This window comes from Staurois parvus, unplaced genomic scaffold (genome assembly GCF_062004578.1).
Source record: "Staurois parvus isolate SC_StPar_1 unplaced genomic scaffold, SC_StPar_1.0 ptg001133l, whole genome shotgun sequence".
In the NCBI taxonomy this organism is placed as follows: domain Eukaryota; kingdom Metazoa; phylum Chordata; class Amphibia; order Anura; family Ranidae; genus Staurois; species Staurois parvus.
In genome coordinates, this window is record NW_028318929.1 from 2,821,430 (window position 1) to 2,846,393 (window position 24,964).

At 41.7% G+C, this 24,964-nt stretch overlaps 1 protein-coding gene across 2 annotated transcripts in view; it reads left to right on the forward strand.

Annotated features, from left to right (window-relative positions):
- LOC149439350 (uncharacterized) overlaps positions 1-24,964 on the forward strand; it is a 56,401-nt gene that overhangs the window by 24,701 nt on the left and 6,736 nt on the right. Inside the window, exons 9-18 of one of the 2 annotated variants that reach the window (XM_089659125.1) lie at positions 2,855-2,944; positions 7,281-7,394; positions 9,344-9,393; positions 11,858-11,994; positions 15,632-15,705; positions 17,282-17,377; positions 17,496-17,594; positions 19,986-20,032; positions 21,869-21,990; positions 24,873-24,922. In XM_089659125.1, coding sequence (XP_089515251.1) covers positions 2,855-2,944; positions 7,281-7,394; positions 9,344-9,393; positions 11,858-11,994; positions 15,632-15,705; positions 17,282-17,377; positions 17,496-17,594; positions 19,986-20,032; positions 21,869-21,990; positions 24,873-24,922 — 879 coding nt within the window. Of the gene's footprint in view, positions 1-2,854; positions 2,945-7,280; positions 7,395-9,340; positions 9,394-11,857; positions 11,995-15,631; positions 15,706-17,281; positions 17,378-17,495; positions 17,595-19,985; positions 20,033-21,868; positions 21,991-24,872; positions 24,923-24,964 lie in introns of both variants that reach the window. The other variant, XM_089659124.1, reaches the window with a different exon arrangement.

A 24,964-nucleotide genomic window follows, 5' to 3' on the forward strand; every position in this document is an offset into this window, starting at 1 on the left:
GATTTGTCAAAAGATAAATAATTGAGATGGTAAATGGACAAAAGCATGGGTGGACTACATCAGTAATAATGTGGTGTGTCTCCCTGTATGGAAAACCTTCTTTATAAATGGCTGGTCAAATGTCTCTATTGTACGCCTACTGTGTAAACTTTGCGTCACTGTTGTACGCCATGTTTCAGCTATTATAAAAATGTTCTTTGTGCATTAAAGGCTCTTTCACCTTGATGGTCCAATCAGGTCCACACGATCAATAGCTCCATCTTAGTCAATGGGTGACTGGACATCTGATTACCTTCAAGTCCATTCAGAACCTCCTCCCCAAAAAAAGGAAAAGGTCTGCTTCTTTTATAATATTTTCAGACCTACACATGATGGATCTGAGGTATTCTCATGTAAATGGTTGCAAGTTCATTTACATCTGGTTGCCCAAAGATCCAACATGGGTCCGGAAAACTCCAGTTTTTAAATGCAAAGGAGAATTGAACAGACACAGATGTAAAAAAAGTCACACTTATTCCATCCAGCTCCTTAAGGAGGGGATCTCTTCACAGAGACACTATATATGTGATTTTTAAAGGGTTAGTTCACCTTTTCAGAAAAAAATTCAAAGCACAGCAAAGGGTGATATGGAGCATAGAACAACTTTTCTCAACCTTTTTACTCCAGAGGGATCTATGAAATAATTTTCAGGTCTTGGAAACAGTGCCAGATTTAGACCTTGGGGGACCTGGGGCAATTCAAATTGGGGGCCCCTCAACATAGAAATTAAATTATATCAGAAATTAAAAAGTGAACTGAAATTAATGATAAACCGCATTTGTTCTAGAAAAAAAGCATGAACACCAAATCGGTGCTTGACGTTCCTGAGGTTTACGTGAAAACCTTTGGGTAAAATCCTATGAATATTGAACACCATGTGTAATTAAATGAGCTATACTGACTCGATGATCGATAAATGTTTAATAGGTTGATTTGATGGTAAGAAATTGCCTATGACCTTCCCTCTGAAGGAAGAGATTGCCTATGACCTTCCCTCTGAAGGAAAAGATTGCCTATGACCTTCCCTCTGAAGGACTGAGACTGAAGATTGAGAAAAAAACATAAATTTATTCTAACCTAAAGAGCCACGTTTTTCGCAATGCATTCATATGTCTGCAGAGAGAAGGGATACACCCGTCCCAAATTCAACTGATCTCGTAATTTGGGGTAAAACTTTCTAACAACGTTTTTCCCTATTCGAGAGCACAGTGTCAATTTCGCCCCTTGACCCAATCAGGGTCAAGCTGGAGAGTGAGCTTCTCTCGCATGTTTCTCACTGTGATAAATCGATGCTGGTTGTTAACTTCACTCCCACATGCAGTGGTGTATTTAGGTCTTGTGCTGCCCTAGGCAACACAAAAATTGTCTGCCCCACGGACACTGACCAACACCCCCCCCCCTCCCCCTCCTGCAGAAAGAGCCTGACATTGACCAAAATACCCCTGCCCCCCACCTGGGAGAGTCTTCTACTACCTCCCCCCTGGCGATAGAGAGACGCTCATCTTCACAGCTCCAGACATCCCCAGGAATGAGAGTCCGGCTCTACATACATCATGAAGCAGCCCAAAGCCTCTTTCGGATCCCACCTGATTTCCATGGTGTGCCTTCTTTCATTCCTTCTTCTGGTGGGAGGTGCTGCCCGCCTTTAAAAAATGCCGCCCTAGGCAAGTGCCTTGTTTGCCTTGTGGTAAATAGGCCCCTGCCCACATGATGGGATCAGGGCAGCTGCCTGGCACTTTCCAACATTTTTCTAACGTTTCCCTTGTCCCACTCACCTGTCTCTCACAAAAAAAAGGCAGTAAATTATGCGACACAGTCATTTTAAAACAAACATCTCAAATTTGCCTCTGAAGTCAGGCCTTACTGTTCCGTATCCTGACACCCACATGCACTGGGCTTTATTTACTAAAACTAGTTCATCTGCACTTCTGCATGGAAACCAATCAGTTTCCAGGTTTTATTGCTAAAGCTGTGGTTAGAAGCTGATTGGCTACCATGCACAGGTGCACCAGATTTTGAGTGAACCAGCTTTAGTAAATCTACCCCACTTTGGTAATTTTTTTAATAAACCAATTTTATAATTATTACATTTTTATAAAGGAAGCCTGGGTCCTCCTCTGGCAATTATCCCTTTTGCCCCCTATACATCCAGCAATGCTTGGAGATCCCTGCTAAAATGAATGAATTCGTGATTGGTGGCTAGTGGTCAGAATGTCCCCTGTGCAGACAGTTAAAAAGATCATGGTCTCTGCCAAGAGACTCTCTAAAATTCCCATTGCCCATTACATTGGTGGTCAGTGGGAAGAATGTCAATTACATTGCTAATCAGTCGTAAGAATACCGCCCTTACGGTGCTGGTCAGAATGTCACTCTTACAAAAAGCTAAAAAGAACACTGATTTCATGATGATGGCTGCCAAGTGGTGTTGACCCTGAATCTATGCAATCACCATTAAATGGGAGGTCAAACAGCCACAGCTCAAGGTAGCCCTAGCAAATTCTAAAGAACCCTTCACTGAACCTTAGCTGAGAGTGGCTGATCTAGAAATCTAATTGTTTTTTAAAGAAAATGTGAGGGGGGCATTTTTTTATTCATTGCAATCAACTGCTGCTCAAAATAATAATGTGATCTGGAAACATTGACGTGTTCTATTAATTCTTGTGAATTCTATATTTAAAAGACAGGTCCACTTTATGCTCTTCCTCTAGCTGCCCAGCACCCCATCCTATCACATGTAGCACAATAATACTTAATAGTTGAATATTCACATATTTTAAAAAGTGAAAACTTTTGATAACTCTATATTGTGTCTTAGATGGATATAAGGTCCTGGCCTTCCAGACTGGGGAAGATTTACTGTTACTGGGAGTCCAGACAGAAGCGGGGAAAACCTTGTACTTGGCATGTGAGTATGTGCTTTGGACTGTAAATGGACTTAGTGTATAGTGTGTGCTATATTACCTAAAAGTTCCTTATTGGAGGCATTTGACTCTAAAAGATGGGAGGCAAATACATGACTATTTATATATATATATATATATATATATATATATATATATATATATATATATATACACTAACCTAGTGCAGGAACCAAGAGAGCTAAGTAAGCTGGACTCTATGCTGGAGAAAGAATAACCCTTAAAGTGGGTCCTCACCATACTGCAAGAGTTAAATGCTCTTTGTTTGGGGGGTTGATGAAAAAGTTGATTTACTTATCTCATTCCTCACTCCATAGCTATCTAACTCTCCCAGGATGTGAAAGGAGCCTCTGCATCCTTACATTCAATGCAGAAACGCTGGTCCTGCATTGTAAGTGATGATGTCAGGCTGCAAAGAGAAACAGCTTTGGAGAAGCAGTTATAAGTCTGCAGGAGAAAGAAATAAAGTAAGTATTTTTCATATTATAGTATATTAAGTATATTCCTATCCCCCTAGGCAAAATGAGCATTTAACCTTTGCAAGGGAAGGGGGGCCTCACTGCAAGGGTTTCTTTTTGTCCAACCCAGAGTTCAGCTTTCAAGAAAATGTATTATGTTCTGGATTAAACAATACGTATTTTAATTTTAATTAGGAAAATCTGAATTAATGAATGAATGCAGTCTACTATTCAGCCAGCAGGTGGAGTGGTAGGCTCCTTTTTCACATGTTGACATGCCCCTTGTACAATGCTCTCAAGAACAAAGCTGCTCATAAAGTGTAAGTGTTGCTGATTGGAGCACAGTGTGGGGAAGTGTCTGACCCCAGGAGATATGCAGCATACTGCTAGCAATAGGCAACTTGAAGTGATTATAAAGACCATGTGCTGCTCCCTCACAGCCCCCCATATTACGTGCCTGAGCACCCACTTGATCCAGCGCTGTGCACAAGAGCAGCTGCTCTCTTGGGGCGCTCTCTCCTCATTGGTTGAGACACAGTAGCAGGAGCCATTGGCTCCCACTGCTGTGAATCACAGCCAGTGAGGACAGAGCGGGGGGGGGGGGGGCAGGGCTGAGCTGGTCTCTGTGTCTTATGAAGCGAGCATGCACTAGTGCCCCCATAGCAAGCAGCTTGTCTGGGGGCACTCGGCAGGGGAAAGGGTCCAGGAGCGCCGGCGGGAGACCCAAGAAGAGGTTTATGACTGCTGTGTGCAAAACCATTGGAAGTATCCCATGTTTGTTATTTAAAAAAAACAAAGCCTTTAATATCACTTTACTATAGGTTTGCAGCAATAATAAAACATTATAAAAGAAATAGATCTACACATAGTTACTTTTTATCCATCCTGATGTATACAATAACCCTTGTATGCTCTGTTCAGATGAATACTAGTAATTTCAGTTAGAGAGAGATCTTCTGAAAGGAAACAGCTTCTGCAGTAACTTCTCTTTAGAAAACCTTTAATGCTCCATGAATCCCATGTCACCAGAACACCCTGTGTTAGAGAGCTCTGCCCCCTCCATTCATAGATCCTGTGTCATTCATATAAGCTGTAGTATGGTTTCTATGGTAAATGGTGGATCTGGCATAGTCAAGCTCTCTTGATGAGAGCTCCTGATAGCTCTTTAGATGTATTGGCCTGCCCACACTGTAGGATTATGGTGAGGGAGAGGGGATAGGATGGAGGATTTTTATGTTTTTGAATCTAGTTAAACTTAGACTTTAAAGCGGAACTAAACACTCTCAATCAAAATGAACTATTTGTAAACCTGATGCTCCTAGCATTAGTAAATAGATAGGAAGGTATATATTTATTTGTTTTATACTTTTTTTTACATCTCTTATGTTGCTTCCTGGTTTTTAGCCTAGGCCAAAATGATGTCATACATCCCATGAGCCTTCATGGGTATTTTTTTCTTTCATCTGGAGGAAGGGCTTTCTCAGCTAAGCACACCCTCCTGTCTGCATGCCTGAGATAAGAGCAGATGGATTCCAGGAAGTAAATGCTACATGAATCATCTGCCCTTACTCAAGATGGCCATGACTAGAAATGTTTTTCAAAATGATTTCTCAACAAAATAAAGCATGGAGACATGGACGGATGGGTGAATTTGCTTTGAATGTTAAAAATGAATTAAATAGCATTTTCTGTTTGGGGTGCTCAGATACAGTTTAGTTCCCCTTTAAATACTGCAGAATAGTTTGTAGAATTCAATATCTAAGCATACCTTTCTATTTCAATTTGCAAGCTGATATGAATTTCTATATTTCCAGAAAATGTAGTTTTCCTGCTTGAAAACAGTATGCAGGTTATAGACAAGATTACTCTCTGAACCCTCTGTTCATTAACCTCCCGAGCGGTATTCCCGAGTGTAACTCGGGGTAAAGTTTCAGTACCAAAAGCGTTAACCCCGAGCTACACTCGGGCTTACCATGCGGCGTTGCTCAGGGATTCCCTGCAGCGCTTACCTTGTCCTTCGCTACCGTGATGCGTCCCCTGCAGTGTCCCCGGCCATCTCCTCCAGCCGATGCCGGCATCCGGCTTCTGTGTTCCGGTCCCTGCGAGCGTCAGGATGTACGGGGGCCGGAAGCGGAGGCAAATTTAAAAATTTAAAAAAATGTCATTTTCTAATAAACTAAAATAACATAGTAAAACATTACTGTTTCAAACCATTTCACATACATTTTGTCCCGAGTGCTTTGTCCTGTACCCTGCCTGCATTTTGACTGTTCTTTCTGCCTGGAAACGTAGAAAAGTCCATGGCGGCCAAAAAGCGTCCCTTTAGGTCAAAAGCAGTTTTAGACCAGCTAGAGATCAGAGATAGTAAATCAGAACCACTTGCAGAATTGAGTGATAATGATTCGTGGAGAAATTCGTCATCAGACACTGATAACGATTTTGCGACTTTGCTCAGTGATGTGCGAACTTGGCGCTATATTTCAAATTTCAGTGTTTTTGGTTTAATTATATTATTGAAATAAATGTATTATTATTATATTATTATTTTTTATGATTATTTATTAAATTAGAATTTATGATTTTGTGTTTCAAGTTTTATCCTACCCAGGATGTTTACTAGACTCTTGTTGGGACAGATTTCAGTGAGTTATTCCTAAAAATTACAGCCTACAATAAAAAACAACATATTTCCATGCAAAAAAATGTACCGCTTTCAGCACAGAAATATGGACATAATCAGACCACTAGGGAGGTTAAACTTGCACACCGCCTCTCACAAAAAGCATGCAAACAACATGAAGTCAAATTACAGAAAGGTTGTTGATATATGGCATCCTCAATAAAGGTAGGCCCAGTGCAAAAAAAAAAAAAAAAAGTGTAGAGACAGACATGACGGGGTGAATAGTGGGACAACCTAGTAAGGTTAGAAAGTGAAGGAAGTTTGGAAAGTTAAAGTTGTGCTTACCTGATTGAAGGGCTGGTTTCTGAGAGGGGTCACAGGAAGGTAGGGGGGAGTGCTGATCCACAGGAGTCCAGTCAGTGAAGTTTCAGAAGAGGAGAAGCTTCCCACCCTCCTTCCCCATCATTCTTGGGCTTGGGTTGTCAAGGCAGCCTGGCGGTAGTTGGTCTTTGGAGGAGGAAAGAATTCTGGATATAGAATGGTTCAGGACACATCGGTGGTATGGGGACCTCGGTACATTCCTGTTAACAAGGGGTTAACTTGGAATAGGTAAACCAGAGGTCACTGCGGATAAGTAGGGTTATCTCCGAGCTGGTGTGTTGCAGCTGGGGATAAGTAGGATTGTCCCCGAGCCGGTAGGCTGCGGCTGGGGGCCTAAATTTAAGAAAGTTTTCCGCAAAAAGATAAGTTGAGTTTGTTACCCTCAAAAGACCACCAAGTTTTTCCTCTGTTTCTATTTTAGTTATGTTATTTTTATATTGAAATAATTTATTGGTTAATAAAAGGCTGCTATGGCCATTTTGACTCCAAACCTGGTTTGTGTTCTTTTTGAATATTTGGGTTGGTGGAGGGTATGGCCTAGCAGGCCAGGTTTCAGGTTGGAAGGCACATATTCTGTCCTTTTCATGTCCTGGGATATTATAATATAGTTCAAACTTTCACTTGACACTTATGTTGAAAGATTTCAGCAAGAGACTAGGTCGATCCAGTTACCTCCCGAAAAGCAATGCTGCTAACATAAAGTTTAATATTTTAGTGTATTATCCTGTGTCTTGCCAACAAACCCAATTGATAGGCACAATGGGACAGCAAATGGTGTTGGTTCACCAGCACTAGACAAAATAAAAGTGACAAGTGCTTCATAATAGCTCTGGCAAAGCTCATTCCTTTTCTGTCTTGCAGCAAGGAACCCTACAGCAAAGCAGTCCGCCATTAATAAATTTAAGACACAAGCTTTGTGCTTTGAAACAAAATATAATTACTTTATACCGGGAGGCACTGATAAAGACGATGACGGTAAGTGAGATAAATGTGCATGCAGTAGAGTCTGCCATTAATGGGCTCTTTGTCCTTCATGAAGCACAAGGGTCAGTTGTACCTCCAAGCAGAATCCTTATGGCTCATTCACATTGGCAATGCAAAGGGGGTGCTTAGCAGGCAGTTCTGACTTCCATCTAGGGGCCCCCAAATGAGGGCTGTAAACATTCCCACCAAGTCAAAGGGCTCTGAATATTACAAGCAGCTGCCTATTCAGGAATGGACATAATATTTGTACCTCTGACACTAAGGGATCTAGCACTCGGATGCCTACAAATGCCACATTTTAGGCATTCAGTTTTTTTTTTCCTTTTTTTACTGACCTAAATGAAGCTCATTGTTTTCAAAAGGGCCTGCACACACATGCGTGTAAACTTGTATTGCACATAGATCATTTTCAAAAAATTCAATTTGCACTGCTCGTCAGTACTTTATGCGCATACATGTGCAAAAGTACATATGTATGCATACACCACAGCCCCAGAATTAAAACCCCCAGAGGAAAGGACTCACATGGAAGGTGGTAGAAGATGGGACCAAGTGAGGCACTGCCTGAGCTCCGCCATGAGATCAGAGAGAGGCTGCAAACTTCTGGAGGGTGTAGGTAGAGGCTGACTCTTGTTCCCGACACTGGGGATAACTGGCTGTTTTCATTCCAGAGAGGTGCAAGTGAGTACTGGAAGAACACATCTCTCTGTCTGTAGTTCCTTGGATGGCCAGCTGCTTCTTCTCTCACTCTCTCTCTCTCTCACAACACAAAAACAAGATACCACTGGTATACACATGTACTGTACAGCCCGTTTTTTCATTTTACACAGGAACTTTCTTCTTCCAGGAATTTCTGATGTTCATACATCAATAACATGTGCATGAACCCTTAGGAGCTCATTTATAGTAGATATGAGTTCAGTGATTGGGAGGCTGGGTCTTACCTGATTGGCTACTGGGGGAGGGGGGATGCTGGGCAGGTAGAACCTCAATGAATGGTTTATATGACAGAGCAGAATCATCCTTTTTGGAATTTGTGATACTGCCCAAAAAGATCCATTAAATATATATATATATATATATATACTGTATATACACACATATACCCAAGAACAAAAGTGTATAATAATGTAATTTACACTGGTAAATTTTGGTACGAATGCTTGTACGAAAAACCTCAACAGACACTTGATGGACATTATTTGACAATACTTCAAAATTTAGTTTGCTTTCAACATTTGATTTTAGAATGAGTGGATTTTTTTCAGTGAAAACCACCTTGACTGTTAGAATTCCATTCTAACAGAAATATTTGGTCAAAAACAATTAACTATGAGAAAATTTAACACAAATTTTGACATTTATTTTTTGTAATGAAATTCTACTTGTGTATGGCCAGCTTTAATTTCCTTTTTTTATACTTTGTTTATTTCCAATTGGTGACCCTGCCAGCAACAAACATTTTGTCCTAGAGTGGCAACATTCACTTATTGTATCTATGGTGGATCGATGTATTCACCCTAGGAAACATATGAAACCTAGAGAACAACTCCCTCTCTCCTCTTCTCCATAGCATAGGGGGAAGTACACTCTTATGAGTTAACATTGCTCCCAGTTCTCTTCTGAGAAGTATGGAACATCTCCCTGTATGTCATGGAGAAGAGGAGAGGGGGAGATGTTCTATAATCCACAGATGAGAACTGGGAATAATGTTAACTGATAAGAGGGGCAGGATCAACAGTTTTTTGTTTACACTTATTGACCAAATATAACAACATGGATTCAATGATATACCGTATTTAACAGATCGAAAAGGGACCACATAATAGAAGCTCATTCTAGGCATTTAGCTCAACTTTAAAACTACATTTAGACATTTTTAACAATGATTGAATATGTATACTTGCTATTAATTGTTATTCCTGATATTTCAACAGCAGAGAGCTGTGCTGATAAACTGGAGCAAATGGTCCCCATTAACTTCCGAGAAGTAAGTGACATAAATTATCACAAACACCAACACCACAGCAAATAGCAGCCTCCGCTGTTTTGGTGAAGCACATTACTGGTAGCTAAAGACTTCATAAGGGGTCTAATTATAAATGTTTTCACCAGCGACTCACAAATCTTTCTAATTTTATCCTATCAGAAAAATGCATAAATCTTGGGTGAAAGTTTAAAAACAGACCCCTAAGGATTCGCAAAGAGTCAGTCCACTCAAAAATGTTGTTTTTTTGTTATATGCCTACTGTTTGATCTATCTCTCTGGGACATTATTGGTGGAATGTCTACACATCTACCTGAGACTATGTTGTACCATCCTACTTTCCCTACTGGTATATTTATTTTTTATTATGGGGAATGTAACAGGGTCAAGAATTATGGTAGGAAGATCTTACTGTTGGGGGGGGGGGTCTAGCTTATCTAGAGTTGATTCAGTCCACCAGCATCTGCCTATGAAAAAATTATCACCTTTAGGCATGCTCAGGTCTTACAGGAAACCAATTGTATGGGAAATATGGAGGTTGCCATCCCTGTCCTCCTTCTGAAAATGCTAGCTCTCACATGTAAGTGAGTTAAGTATTTCTTAGTAGTGTTAGGTCAGTGACTCAGAGTTGGCTCAATATTGAAGGCATTGGATCAGCATGGCAACCTATTTTTGGCTTTTGCTTTGCATCCATCAATTGTTGTTCCTCCAGGTTAAACCATAATTTGGCACTTAGCAAATATGTCTTAAGTAAAACATAGGTTCACTTAATGAACTCTGGAATGGAAATGACTTGAGTTGTTATTGAATATTGCTACTCATAACTTGGAATATTCTTTCTATGGCAGCCTTTCTTGGTGTTTTTACCCCAGAGGAACCAATTAAATCATTTTCAGGTCCCATGGGGTCTCTCAGGTGTCACTAGGAAAACGGTCAGTGGTGCTATTCTGACTACGTGTGTTACCACGTCTGCTATTTCATCATGGACAGCAAGTTGGAACAAAGAACAAACGTGAAATTCTGCAAGAAACTAGGCAAATCTCTGGATCTCTGCAATGTTGTCAAACTGGTGACCTTTGAGCTGGATCTTCATCTTTGGGAAGAATGCATTTTCTGCGGCTAAGCTCATTCACGGTCTTCCTGATCTCTCGCTATCTTCCAATGATGTTCTTCCACTCTTGAAGGGCATGTGCTACTCAAAACACATTTATTCTTTGTTCTAACTTGCTGTCCATGAAGAAATAGCAGACATGGTAAGGAATGTGGTCAGAATAGAATCAATTGCACAGTTCCTGATGTACACAGAATGGTGTCTTTTGGCACACTGACTTATGAAGGTCTACACCTCCTATTGGTGTTCAGTGGGAAGAAAGCCCATTAAATTGATATCCAGTGGGAAGAATGCCCCTTACGTTTGTCATCAGTGGGAAGAATGCCCATTACATTGATAGTGGGAAGAATTTCCATTGTATTAGTGTGGAATGCGAAGAATGCCCACTACATAGGTGGTCAGTGGGAAGAATGCCCATTACATTGGTGTTCAGTGTGAAGAGATCCCATTATATAGGTGGTCAGTAGGAGGAATTCCCCTACATTGGTGTCCATTAGGAAGACTGCCCATTGCATTGGTGTTCAGTGAGAAGAGTGCCTCTTACATTGATGCTCAGACAGAAGAATTCCCATTAAATTGGTGTTCAGAGAGAAGAGTTCTCTTATATTGGTGGTCAGCGGGAAGAATACCCATTACATAAGTGGTCAGTGGGAAGAATGCTTATTGCATTGGTGGTCTTTGAGAAGAATGGCCATTACATCTGTGGTCAGTAGGTAGGCTGCTCTCCTTATAGTGGTGGTCAAAATGCCTCCCTTACAGACAGCTAAAAAGATCATTGGTGTCATGCCACTAGCTCTGCCAAGTAGTGTTGGACCTGAGACTATGCTGTACCATCAGATGGGAGGTCCATCAGCCACAGCATAAGAAACGCCTGGCAACCTCTAGAGGAACTCTGGATGAGAATAGTTGTTCTGTGGTGTCCCTTTCCTTCTGCTTTGTTTTATTTGTTGTAATGTAACTGAATCTTTAAGCAGGGAGTCTGAAACCCTCTTATAAGCATCACAGTAATTGAGTGGAGCTGTGAACTCCATTTAATGGTCCTATGTGTACTCCTATGGTATATTATTATTATACAGGACTCATATAGCGCCAACAGTTTGCTCAGCGCTTTCCATTATGGAGGGAGACAGCACAGTAACAATACAGTTCAATACAAGAGGGATTAGAGGACCCTGCTCCTTGGAGCTTACAATCTAGGAGGGAGGCAATAGTGGTACAAGAGGTAATTAGCTGTGGGGGATGGAGTGGTAAGACTATATAAGACTAATATCTAAGACTGTTAATGCATGTATGTGTATATATATATATATATATATATATATATATATATATATATATATTGTACACTGTTTTTAGTCTTTAGGAAAATGGATATTGACAGTTTCAGCACATGAGAAGGCGGAAACGGCCCTGGCAGATACGTCAGCTCTCCACGGCTTCACTGAAATTAGCATTGCAGATAATAAAGTGCACCTGTCTCACACCTCAATCCAGTGAGTATAACAAGGATAAGTGACTTTACCCTTTCATCTCCCAGGAATATCCAAAAGTTAGAGAGAACCTGTCACTGAGCGAAACACTTCTGAAGCGGGATGGCTAACTGTTTTATTTGTTGAAAAACACCCCCATTGAATGTTCTCGCACGTATTGAATCCTAAGCGATATGGCTATCTTTCTGGCTCGTACAAAACAATGTGATTTATTTTATCTGCAGCTACCCATTCTAACATCCCCTCTACTCCTTACCCATTCTCCCCTTCCCCCCCACCTGCCCCCCCACTTTTTTTTTACCTCATATTCTCCCCTACTATCTCACTCTACATCTCCTCTTCTATCTATTCACCTCTCTGACTTCTCTTTATCTCACAACTTTTGTTTGCTTTCATCATTCATATATCCCCCAAAAAATATAGCATTTAATCTCTCATACAGGTGTGACTAATTTCACGTGGATCACACGCTCCCGAAATGGGCACACAAATCATAACGCACACATCATCATGTGCTATTCTTTCCCAGCACTTCACATTCCCTCAACATAAGGGCTTACAAGTAGATAGGTCAGTAGTTAATAAACCTATAACGATTTATCTATTATACTCTTTGTATCTGCTGGTTTGCTATACACCTTTGATATAAAGATATACCTCACCTCGATTTGTAATACAATTTAAACACATAGCCCATCTGCAAAACGGGATGCTGCATATTGTGGCTATGTTCGGACCAGGGGCGGACTGACAACTCATGGGGCCCCTGGGCAATAGGGGATCATGGGGCCCCTGTGTCCTTGCCCAAATTCAAAAAAAGCCTATGAAAAAGGTACCGGGGCATCTCATGGGGCCCCCTACTGACCCCGGGCCCTCGGGCAGTGCCTGAGTTTCCAAATGGTCAGTCTGCCCCTGGTTCGGACTGTAATCCATATTTGCATGTAGATTGATCTGTCTTAACTTTCCCAATAAAATTATTTTTGGAAAAAAAAGAAAAAACACAGTCACAATGGGGTTTATATGCTATAGCTGGAGAGTGCAAAATCAGACTCACTTCTGCATAGAAACCAATCAGCTTCCAGGTTTTATTGCCAAAGCTTATTTGAACAAGCTGAGGTTAGAAGCTAATTGGTTTCTATGCAGAAGTGAGCCTGATTTTGCACTCCCAAGCTTTAGTAAATAGACCCCACATAGGCTATCAAAACAATTAAAATAAATAAATACATTTTAAAATTTGATTTTATTTCCATTTTAGCAGACAAAAAATCAGGTCCCCTCCCTGCTAGACTTGGCTTTGGTGTGGTACAAGACTGTACAAATCTCAGGACTGGATGGAGAGAAATACTAATCCTTTAATAGATACAATAACTCCCATATATGTACAGTGTTTTCTATGTATTTAGCTGTTTCCCTGTTAGCTTTAATAATAATATATAATATGTTAATTATATTATATAATATATAGTATATTATAATATTACTAATATATATTGGACTATAAATGATTTTTTATATATATATATATATATATATATACAAATGGTATGCAGCGCTAAATAATATACCAACCATCAATGTAAAGATGGATGAGACAGTAATTTATCAGTCAAAATATGAATAGTTCCATGTAGATGAAGATATAAATATATAAATTATAGAATCCAATCAGGCTTGTGGACAAATCCAGTAAATGATTGCGCTTACCACAAAAACATACAAACAGGGCGTTGTATGTATAAGATGGACATCAGGGCCTGGTCAGCAACTAGGACAGCATCCGGTCACCATATGAGACTTCCAGGAATGGTGGAAACCCTCGACGGTCATCTCCGGTTTTACCAGCAGGTCCAACGAAGTCCTCTCCACGCACTGCTCATCTGGATCGCTCCACCTTGATAGGGCGTGGGCCATGAATGGATAAGAAGCCTGGGGCTTCTTATCCATTCCCCAGGCTTCTTATCCATTCATGGCCCACGCCCTATCAAGGCGGAGCGATCCAGATGAGCAGTGCGTGGAGAGGACTTCGTTGGACCTGCTGGTAAAACCGGAGATGACCGTGGAGGGTTTCCACCATTCCTGGAAGTCTCATATGGTAACCGGATGCTGTCCTAGTTGCTGACCAGGCCCTGATGTCCATCTTATACATACAACGCCCTGTTTGTATGTTTTTGTGGTAAGCGCAATCATTTACTGGATTTGTCCACAAGCCTGATTGGATTCTAACATTTATATATTTATATCTTCATCTACATGGAACTATTCATATTTTGACTGATAAATTACTGTCTCATCCATCTTTACATTGATGGTTGGTATATTATTTAGCGCTGCATATTGTATATTTTGTTTTTTTGGTGTTGAGGATTGCCTTGTGTGCTAGCTGCTGTCTTGTGATTTGCGCTCACTCACCTTGTTTCAATATATATATATATATATATATATACACCCTTCCAGAGCTTTGGGCAGCTCTGTGAAATCAGCCGACAGTGGACTTTAGCCCGCTGTTGGCTGACTCTGGGTCACAGGAGAGCAAAAGTATGTGCACTCCTATGACCCAGAAGAGAAATATGGCCAAAAAAGTTTTGGCCATACTTCTCTGTCAAGTATTGCAACATTTAGTTACTATGTAATTCAGTTACAGTAAATAATGCTAAACACTAATGTCTGCAATGTAGTAAAGAAATTCAAAATCTGGCATACACACTTCTAGCATATAGTGCTGGAAGACCATTTCCCTCTAGCAATAGTCTGCAGAGATAGTCTCGTGATAGGGACCATTGTCTAGATTTTGCCACTTCCAGTAGTGGGTCGACCTGTCCACTTTCTTATGCTGGTTGGAACCAACATGTCAGATTTGCGCACACATTTAATAGTGTTGAGCGTGGCTTGTCGGCATTGGGCAGTGGATTACAAATGATCGGTGGAGTAATTTTCCACCCCTCATTGTTGGGTTTACCCCAAGTGAGAAGCTATGCCATATTGGTTTCTCTTTGATCTTGGTGTTTATTGTATCAAGAATACTGGACCACCTTTTTTTTCTTTCCTTTGTTGAATACTGGTGATTTTGTTTGACCTCCATCCTTAGATAATCATCCAAACAAGAATGCCATTATGTGATAAAAAATCCTAATTATAAATTTAGGTAATTTATCTTTTCTATTGGCCCCATGGTGCGCGAGTATACACACCCCCGTTCTTTTTTCAAGCAGTTACAGTAAAGGCGTGTTCTTTTTGGAAAGCTCTGTTGTTTTTAACCTATATTATCACTTAATGTGCAAATTACATACTGTATATTTATCAGAATACAACATTTTTGTGAAAGCTAACCTTTATTGGGAATTCTCCATCCACTGTTCTTATGCATGCAGTCCATCCTTGTCCTTCCAGTGTCTGTTTTTTTGTGGCAAGCCAGAATTCTGACTAAATGATGTCACTGTCTGTGCAACTATAGTGTAGGTATATCACAAAGAATACACTGCACAATAAAGATCAGCAGACATGTGTCCAATCATAATTCAGACATGGCTGTGGCAACCAATCAGACTCAAGCTCTGAATCGCATGGGTGGGAACAGTAGCAAATCTGCAGGATTTACTATTCATTCAGGGACATAGAAATGTATTTTGCATTTTCCTTTCAGTCGCGGAATCCTCTACTTACTGGAGAAGAGTGACATTGAGGTGGATGAGAGTTCAGGACATATTTTATACAAAGGTATGAGTAGTGTAAAGGTGTCAGTCAGTGATATGGGTCAGTCACCGGGCAGTCTCTGGTCAGTATCTGTCAGCGCTCCCCCCCCCAAATTGGTATACAGGATATACAGAGTAGTAGGATGGAGATCACTCACCAGACCTGGCAGAAGCCGGGGGGGGAGTCATGTATTGGGGCAGCACAGTGGCTAAATGGTTAGCATGTCAGCCTGGCAGTACTAGGGTCGCTGGTTCGTATCCCAACCCCGGCACCACCTGCCTGGAGTTTGCATGTTCTCCCTGTGACTGCGTGGGTTTCCTCCGGATACTCCGGTTTCCTCCCACACTACAAAGACATGCTGGTAGGTTAATTGGCTCCTTTCTAAATTGTCCCTAGTATGTATATGTATGAATGTAAGTTAGGGACCTTAGATTGTACACCCCTTGAGGGTTAGGGACTGATGTGAATGTACAATATGTATGTAAAGTGCTGCGTAAATTGATGGTGCTATATAAGTATCTGAAATAAATAAATAAATAAATGTATCCACCTCACAGTAACATTTCCCTTCCTTCTTCCATCTCTGCGATAGCAGAGGCAGCTGAGCCCCGACCCCTCACAGCTTGCTGGGATTGTAGTTCTCTGCTGTGGAGGTGGTGGGTCAGAGGCGGGGGAAGGACTACAACTCCCAGAATGCAGTGGTTTGAGGATCAGTGCTCCCAGAGCTCTCTGCCATGTGTGGTGGTGGGGAGCCAGGGCTGGGTGATAATCCTGGAGGATGACACTGTCACCAGGGAGCAAAGAACCAGCAAACACAAATGCTCCTGCGCTTGGGGATGGACTCGATGCAGGCTACAACCACATTAAGAATGTCCTGGAACATGCACACCTTGCTGCCCTCAAATGGACCGGGGGAATCCAAATGTACTGAATGGGGAAAGAACAAAGAGAGGGCGCACAGTTGCCTCTTCCTCTGAGGAAGAGGCGAGTCCTCGAAACGCATCAGCCTTTTGGATATCTAAACTCCCTATTGCGGACTGTTACTCAGCGCGGTGTTGATCCAGCTGTTCTTTTATGATGTGCCTTGACTATATTGTCGTTTGTGAGTACAACACCTACTTTATTTTTTATTAAACATTTTTTATGGTAATGCACTAGGCCTGTGCGCCCTCTCTTTGTTCTTTCCCCATTGTCACCAGGGAGGCCTGATACTCCCAATCCTCACTGTATCCATCAGTGAGGGGTTTGCTCTAGTAAGTGACATATCACTGATGTCCCTTCTTCTGGGTGGCGTCACCCCCCCAAAACATGCCACCCAAGCCAAATGCCTTGTTTGCCTCGTGGAAAATATGCCCCTGCCTGTATGCAACGTAAATGTAGCAGAGAAGAAGGGCTGGGATGTGTGGCAGAGCTGTGAAAATCTCAGGACTGGATAGAAAGAAATGCAAATCCCTGCACAGTTAAAATAGCTCCCATATATGTGTTATTATCTGCTAGCCTGAAGTTCAACTGAAAGGCTGAAACAATTGAAATGAAGCTATATTTTTGTTCATGTGAACCCCGTGGCACTGACCTATACATGTTCTCTGCTCCTTTACAGATACCCCTGAAGGCACCAGGTCCCCTGTCTACAGGGTGAGCCCCAACTGTATTATGTTCTTACCTGAACTTCTTCCGGGCAAGCTGTACCTGAATTGTACGTATCTCCGGCTAGGAGCACAGTGTTGTCTCTGTCCTACCTCTGCTTAAGATTTGCATTTCTCACATTTACTTGCTTTTTTTTCATGAATGACCTGTATGACTTTGTATTACAGGTCACACAAACCATGTCCCTTCATCAGGTGCCGTCGCAAAATTTGTCCAGTACGCAAACTGTCGCAAATATAACACCATAGTATTATGGGGACATTCATGTAAGTAGACCCAAGTTCAATAACAAGCTGCTCTGTGTGTTGACCGTGCTTGATTTATAAAGAAGCAGTATAGAAAGTTACATAGTTAGTCTGGTTGAAAAAAGACAAAAGTCCATCCAGTTCAACCACAAAAAAAAAAGTTATAATCCTATACCACAGTTGATCCAGAGGAAGGCAAAACACCCAGCAAAACATGATCCAATTTGCTCCTGCAGGGGAAAAAACTTCATTCCTGATCCCCCGAGAGACAATCTTTTATTCCCTGGATCAACTTTACCTATAAATGTTAGTATCCAGTTATATTCTGTGTATCCAAGAAAGAATCCAGGACTTTTTTAAAGCAATTCACTGAGCTGGCCAGAACCAACTCTTGAGGGAGTCTATTCCACATTTTCACAGCTCTTACTGTGAAGAAACCTTTCCATTATTGGAGATTAAATCTCTTTCCTCCAGACATAAAGAGTTCCCCCTTGTCCTCTGTGATGACCTCAGGGTGAATAACTCTACACCGAGTTCACTATATGAACCACTGATGTATTTATACATGGAGATCATATCCCCCCTTATGTATTATACATGGAGATCATATCCCCCCTTATGTATTATACATGGTGATCATAACCCCCCTTATGTATTATACATGGAGATCATATCCCCCTTATGTATTATACATGGAGATCATATCCCCCTTATGTATTATACATGGAGATCATATCCTCCCTTATGTATTATACATGGAGATCATATCCCCCCTTATGTATTATACATGGAGATCATATCCCCCCTTATGTATTATACATGGAGATCATATCCCCCCTTATGTATTATACATGGTGATCATATCCCCCCTTATGTATTATACATGGAGATCATATCCCCCTTATGTATTATACATGGAGATCATATCCCCCCTTATGTATTATACATGGAGATCATATCCCCCCTTATGTATTATACATGGAGATCATATCCCCCCTTATGTATTATACATGGAGATCATATCCCCCCTTATGTATTATACATGGTGATCATATCCCCCCTTATGTATTATACATGGAGATCATATCCCCCCTTATGTATTATACATGGAGATCATATCCCCCCTTATGTATTATACATGATGATCATATCCCCCCCTTATGTATTATGCATGGAGATCATATCCCCCCTTATGTATTATACATGGAGATCATATCCCCCCCTTATGTATTATGCATGGAGATCATATCCCCCCTTATGTATTATACATGGAGATCATATCCCCCCTTAACCCCTTCATGCTGGCGCCTCCCGGCCCTTTAAGAGTTTCTGAAGCCAGGAGGCAGGGCGGGGTTTAGGGTCATGTGACCACCGTGACGCGCCGTCACGGCGGTCACATGATCGGGAAAGGTCCCGATCGAAAGAGGAGATCGGGATCTTTCCGTGAGTACCGCACATGTGTTCAGGGAGCGCGCAGGGCACACGCTCTTGGCACATGTGTCCTTTTTTAATAGAACGCAAATGTGCGGCCGCTCGGCGTCTATGCCCAGACGCCGGGAGGCCGTACATTTGCGTTCGGCCGGCATGAAGAGGTTTAGCTCCTCTTTTCAAGAGAAAATACATTCAGTTCCTCTAATCTTTCCTCATAGCTGATCTCCTTCATGCCTCTTATCAGTTTGGTTGCCCTTCTCTGTACTTTCTCCAGTTCCTCAATGTTCTTTTTGTGAATTGGTGCCCAAAACTGAACTGCATATTTCAGATGAGGTATTATTAATGATTTGTACCGGGGGGATGATATCTCTCTCTCTGGAGTCTATACCTTTTAATACAAGAGAGGATTTTGCTCGCTTTAGAAACAGCAGCTTGGCATTGCATGACATTATTAAGCTTGTGGTCTACCAGTCAAGGTAAGTTATTGCTATTCCATCACAATTCAAAGAAAATGAAAATACACAGCTGATACAGATTTTTTTTTTTAAGAAATTCTTTTTAGGTTAAATAAATTGAAGGATTTTAGCAAAACCCAATGCAAAAGGGTCTATTTTTTAATTGTAGTGCGAATGCCTCAAGAAGTATTGTGTCTAATATGTTTATTTCTTTTCATGGTCAGCTCCATCTAGTGGCCATAATGTAACTTTTTCCTAAAATGCCTCAATCATAAAAATACTGCAATATGGCCACTAGATGGAGCTGACAATCATAGGAAATAAATGTGCTAGACACATTACAATGATTATTCATGATTGCTGTGCAAATGCTTGAAGTGTTCACACAGCAACTTCTTTGTTAAAACACTTCAGCCTCTGAACTAAAGAGAACAATGATAAAACAAATATACATTTGACACAAAGTTTATTCTGGATATAGTAAAAAAAATGTGTACATAAGAAAAACAATTTTTTTTTTTTTAAGCTTGCGCAGATTTGCCCAATGAAGTTATGGTTCTAGATGTGGACAAGGTAGGTATTTCACATTATTATGCAAAAACAACACGCATTCACAAACAATGAATAACAACCAATCAGATGTCATTGTTAAAGACGTACTCCAGGAAATGTGAAAATTCCTCCTTGCAGCGGGGCTGTACTCAAACTGCAAGGGTTAACTGCTCATTTAGGTCTAGAGAACATGGAAAAGAGGATTTATTTACCTGATCCTCCACTTCTCTGAATTGCTAGACTGGTCCCTGCAGTGGCTTCTCCCCCAATAGTAGACAAAAAGGTACCCCTGGAGGTGTTTATAAGTACCTGTCACCTAATTGTTAATGTTAGCCGGCTGTCATTGTGGCCCTTCTGAAAGGAAGTGAACATGTAGCTATCCCATTAACAGATGGCTGTTGAACTGCTAAACAAGGAGGAGGAGGCGATAAACACAGATCAGGGGCAGACTGACCATTTGGAAACTTGGGCACTGCCCGAGGGCCCGGGGTCAGTAGGGGGCCCCATGAAATGCCCCTGGTACCTTTTTCATATGCTTTTTTGAGTTTGGGCAAGACACAGGGGCCCCATGATCCCCTATTGCCCAGGGGCCCCATGAGTTGTCAGTCTGCCCCTGACACAGATGGTTCAGTTCACCCCTCATGGAACACACGCGCTTTTGGGAAGTGGCTACTGTAGGGAAAGTGTACCCATCTGTCAGGGACAGCATTAGCGGTAGGGAGAGGTTCCAAAGGAGTACGGAAAGCTCAGGGATTATGTCTCTACTTCTTCAAGCTCATCTTGGGTTTCAATGGCCAGGCTGCATTCCACCCCCCTTGGCAGGCTCTGTCTTCAGCTTGGGCCTACTACCACTGGCACTCCACTACATCAACTGTAAGTCCCCTGGTCGGGTGGGCTCTCCACTCAACTGTTGTACTGTTTGCAGGTTCTACAATATATTGATTACTGCAATCTGGGCCCCCTGAATGATTTCTACCCAACATGTAGCTGTCCCTTTGGTCTAGCACTCACAAGTCCAACTGGCAAGTCTGCACATTCTACTTCCACTGGGCCAATGACCCAGATCTCTCTAGAATTTCCCATGAAAAGTCCTATCTCTCCTCCTCTGTTGTGCAGGACATACTGGGTAGTGAATTACACAACAGTACCAGCCTCCCTTCACTTGCATTTCACTGGGCCCCTTTAAGGACTAAATTTTCCATGATCCACGGCTGCCACTGTGTAGCAGGTCCTCTTGCCATGGATTGGCTCATAGCCTCTGCTGCCAGGAGGGAGTGGGGGCAGGATTTCACACAGAGCCTGATCTGCCACACATCATCGAAGTGAGAGGAACTCAGCCTGCTCTGCTCAGACTGCAGGGAAGTGAGGGGTGAGAGGAACATAGCCTGCTCTGCTCACACTGCAGGGAAGTGAGGGGTGAGAGGAACACAGCCTGCTCTGCTCACACTGCAGAGACGTGAGGGGTGAGAGGAACACAGCCTGCTCTGCTCACACTGCAGAGAAGCAAGGGAAGAGAGCTGGCTGCTGCATAACATACAGAAGTCTTGGCTCTGTCACTGCTCACAGAGTGGGAGGGGGGGAGCAAGAGGGCAGAGCTCTAGGCTACACACATGATCACAAGGTGATAATAATGGAAGAAAATTCAGAAATAAAGTGAAGCAGCCATTACATTTTAGAACTGGTTAGCTGCAACACATTATATTGTTTGTGTTTTTAGATATGCTTCAGCTAAGATGAAATCAGAAATTAAATTGGTTGCTATCAAATGACATGTTTGCCGATCATAATTTCACTTTGCATTGCCTGATTCAATCCCTTGGCTTGGGTCTAAACATTTATGGCTTCTCTATGCCACAGATTGCAGGGAACTGGAAGCTGGCTGCTGTTGCCTCCAATGTGCCCAAAGAGAATGTGAACTTTCCACCTGAAATACAGTTTATCATCAATGACGGGGAGGTGGTCATCACAGAGGGTAGCTGGTAAGAGACATGCCTTATAATTTTACTAGAACTGTTGTGTATTGACTGTAGCTGTTATGTACATCAAGTAGTTTTATAAGAACATTTGTTGGGAGAAGCTGTTGAATCATTTTGAGTTTCTGATTTTTATTACAAGAAAGCTCTATCCAAAACTTGCATTTTATTTTTTGAGTAGAGAAGGATTAGAGCATTGATTTGGTTTTATTGCTGTCTGTGTCCCACTGGAAAGTAATGTGAAATACTGCCATTGGGGACAAAGACATCTGTGGCTTAATGGGGAAACATGGAATCATGCAATAGGTTCACTTTAAAGCCAGCCCCATTATACACATTAGAGTTCCCTTATAGTTACCATTCATCCCTCCCACCGTCAAGAGCAAAGAGAATTATCCAGTACCTTTAGGCTATGCTTGGTGATTGGACCAGTTCATTCATTTTGGGGTGGTCAACTTTATGGAGGTCCTCAGCCCTGGATCATCTTGAAACATACACAAGATTTTTACTTCTCACTTCAGATGGCAAATAGAATGAATGAAAGGTAAGTATAACATGCTACAGGGGCTGGCATTAAAGTAAACCTGTTGCTTTGTCCTACCTAGGAAAAGCACAGGTTCACATTAGTCTGGTTCTTAAAAGGAACCCTTGACACCTAACTTCTCCCATAACACTTTGAGGCTGATTTATAAAACAGTGCTATGGCTACACTTGAGCATGGGAAGAGAGCCTGGTCATGTGATCTATCAAAGTTACATGACCTGCTCTCCTCTGGTCATGGCGCTCCCTCTGCTCCATTGAGCAGCTAGGACTTTGTCTGGTGGTGGGGGGAGAGGGCAAGGTGACAGCTACACGGGAGATGGACCATGGTGTGTATAGCGTAGTGGTACATAGGGGATAAAAAAAGAACCCTCTAAAGTGTATGTATAGCTATAGCTAAAACAAAAAAAAAGATTTAGCAGTGGTTTTGATGGTTCCATACTCTATAGCTAAAACAAAAAAAAAAGATTTACAGTATGGAACCATCAAAACCACTGCTAAATCTTTTTTTTTTGCTTTCTGTGTACCATTGGGGAACTTCACTTCATTCCTGTTTTGGAGATGTAACAGGAACTTAAAGAAAATCTCTCAAAGTGAGGGAAATTCCCATCAAAGACAATTATCCCCATAACAGGTTCCCTATTGACCAATTTTCCATTGATTCTGGTTCTGGGGATATCTCCAAAATTTTGGATTTACCATTACTTTCTTGTTTCCAATGGGGACAAAGACAGCATTAAAAACTTAACAGAGGATCTAATCCTTCCTCACTCTATTCAAAATGAAAAAAAAAAGGTTTTGCCTTAAGCAGCCTTTTTCAACAGTTTTACCCTAGAGCAGGGGTCTCCAAACAAAGGGACGGTAAACTGTCCTTCAGACTTTAAGGAAGCCAGACTGTGACCACTGGGAGTAGAAAAGGTCCCAATGTCAGTGGAAAAGTACAATACCCCATCTTTGGTGGCATTGCGAAGAATTGTGCCCCATCGTTAGTGTCACTGGAAGGAATTGTACCCTATCATAGGTGTCATTGGGAGGAATTTTGCCCCATCATTGGTGTAATTGGGCACCATTGTTGGTGTCATTGGGAGAAATTGTGCCCCATCGTTGGTATCATTAGGAGGAATCATGTCCCTTCATCAGTGTTAGTGGGGGAATTTGGTATCAGTAGATCAAATAGTTACCAAGGGCCAGACAGAAGCAAACAAATGACTATCCCTACAGGAACTTTTGAAATAATTTTCAGATCAATCAGCCACATCTAAAGGAACCCCAAGCAACTTCTGGAGGAACAAAGAAAAACCATCTCCTGCGCTCAAGAGCAGTACACTGGCAAGTGATGGATCCCAGGTCCTTGGCTGTTCCAAGGCTGGCACTGGCCTGGCTGTTCTCTAAGGTCTGGGGAAATACAGGAGAAATACTGGAAAACAAGGAAGAGAGGGTGCACCAGCCTTGCGCATTACCTTTGTGTAAATAACATGAATATATATACTCACAAACAACCCATTAATGAAAGCACATCAAAGTCCACAATGCAATCAAAGCAACCTGGTCACCTATGCAAGTCTCAACCATGAGAGGACCATCCAAAAACTGAGGGGGGGGGGGTAACCTCTTCCTCAGATCCAACCTTGGATGTTGCATTGAAAGTCACAAAGGTAATGCACAAGGTTGGTGCACCCTCTGTTCCTTGTTTTCCATCTGCTGTAGGAACCCTAGGGTTCCACAGAACTCTGCTTCAGAATGGCTAGCCTAGAGATATACTTTAATGTCCAATACTGAAATCATGGAGGGGGGTGGTAACCTCTTCCTCAGAGGCAATCTTGGATGTTGCATAGAAAGTCACAAAGGTACTGCACAAGGCTGTTCCATGTTTTCCAACTGCTGTAGGAACCCTAGGGTTCCACATAACTCTGCTTGGGAGTGGCTGGCCTGGAGATATACTTTAATGTCCAATACTGAAATCATGGACATTGAGATCCTAACACCAGAAAAAATGCTTTGATTGCACAATCCACCACCAGCACTGCCAGCACAGTGATCTATATTAAAATCCCTGAGGATCATTCCACCTACAGAATGGTAGAATGGTTCTGGAATGTGTTCTTTCTTGTTTACCTGTGCGCACTCGTAACTTGATTTATGTTACCCAACCAAGCTCAATAAGTCAAAGTGCAACAATGTATAATAACTAATGAGTAATCATATGATTGCTGTAAACTAAATAAAAAATTCTGAATGTTTGCCAAGGATTGCTGCATGTAAGTGGTCCCTGTGCTTCTAAAAACACTTGATTTTGGTCTGTGTAACTGAGCAACATATAAAATGATTTCAGTTTTGTGTAACTGCAGGAAGAGTAAGGCGACAAAGATACAGGAGAGACGGCTGCAATATGCAAAAGGTACTGTGAGATCACAGCTCAGGCAGTTGATGTGTAAATAAA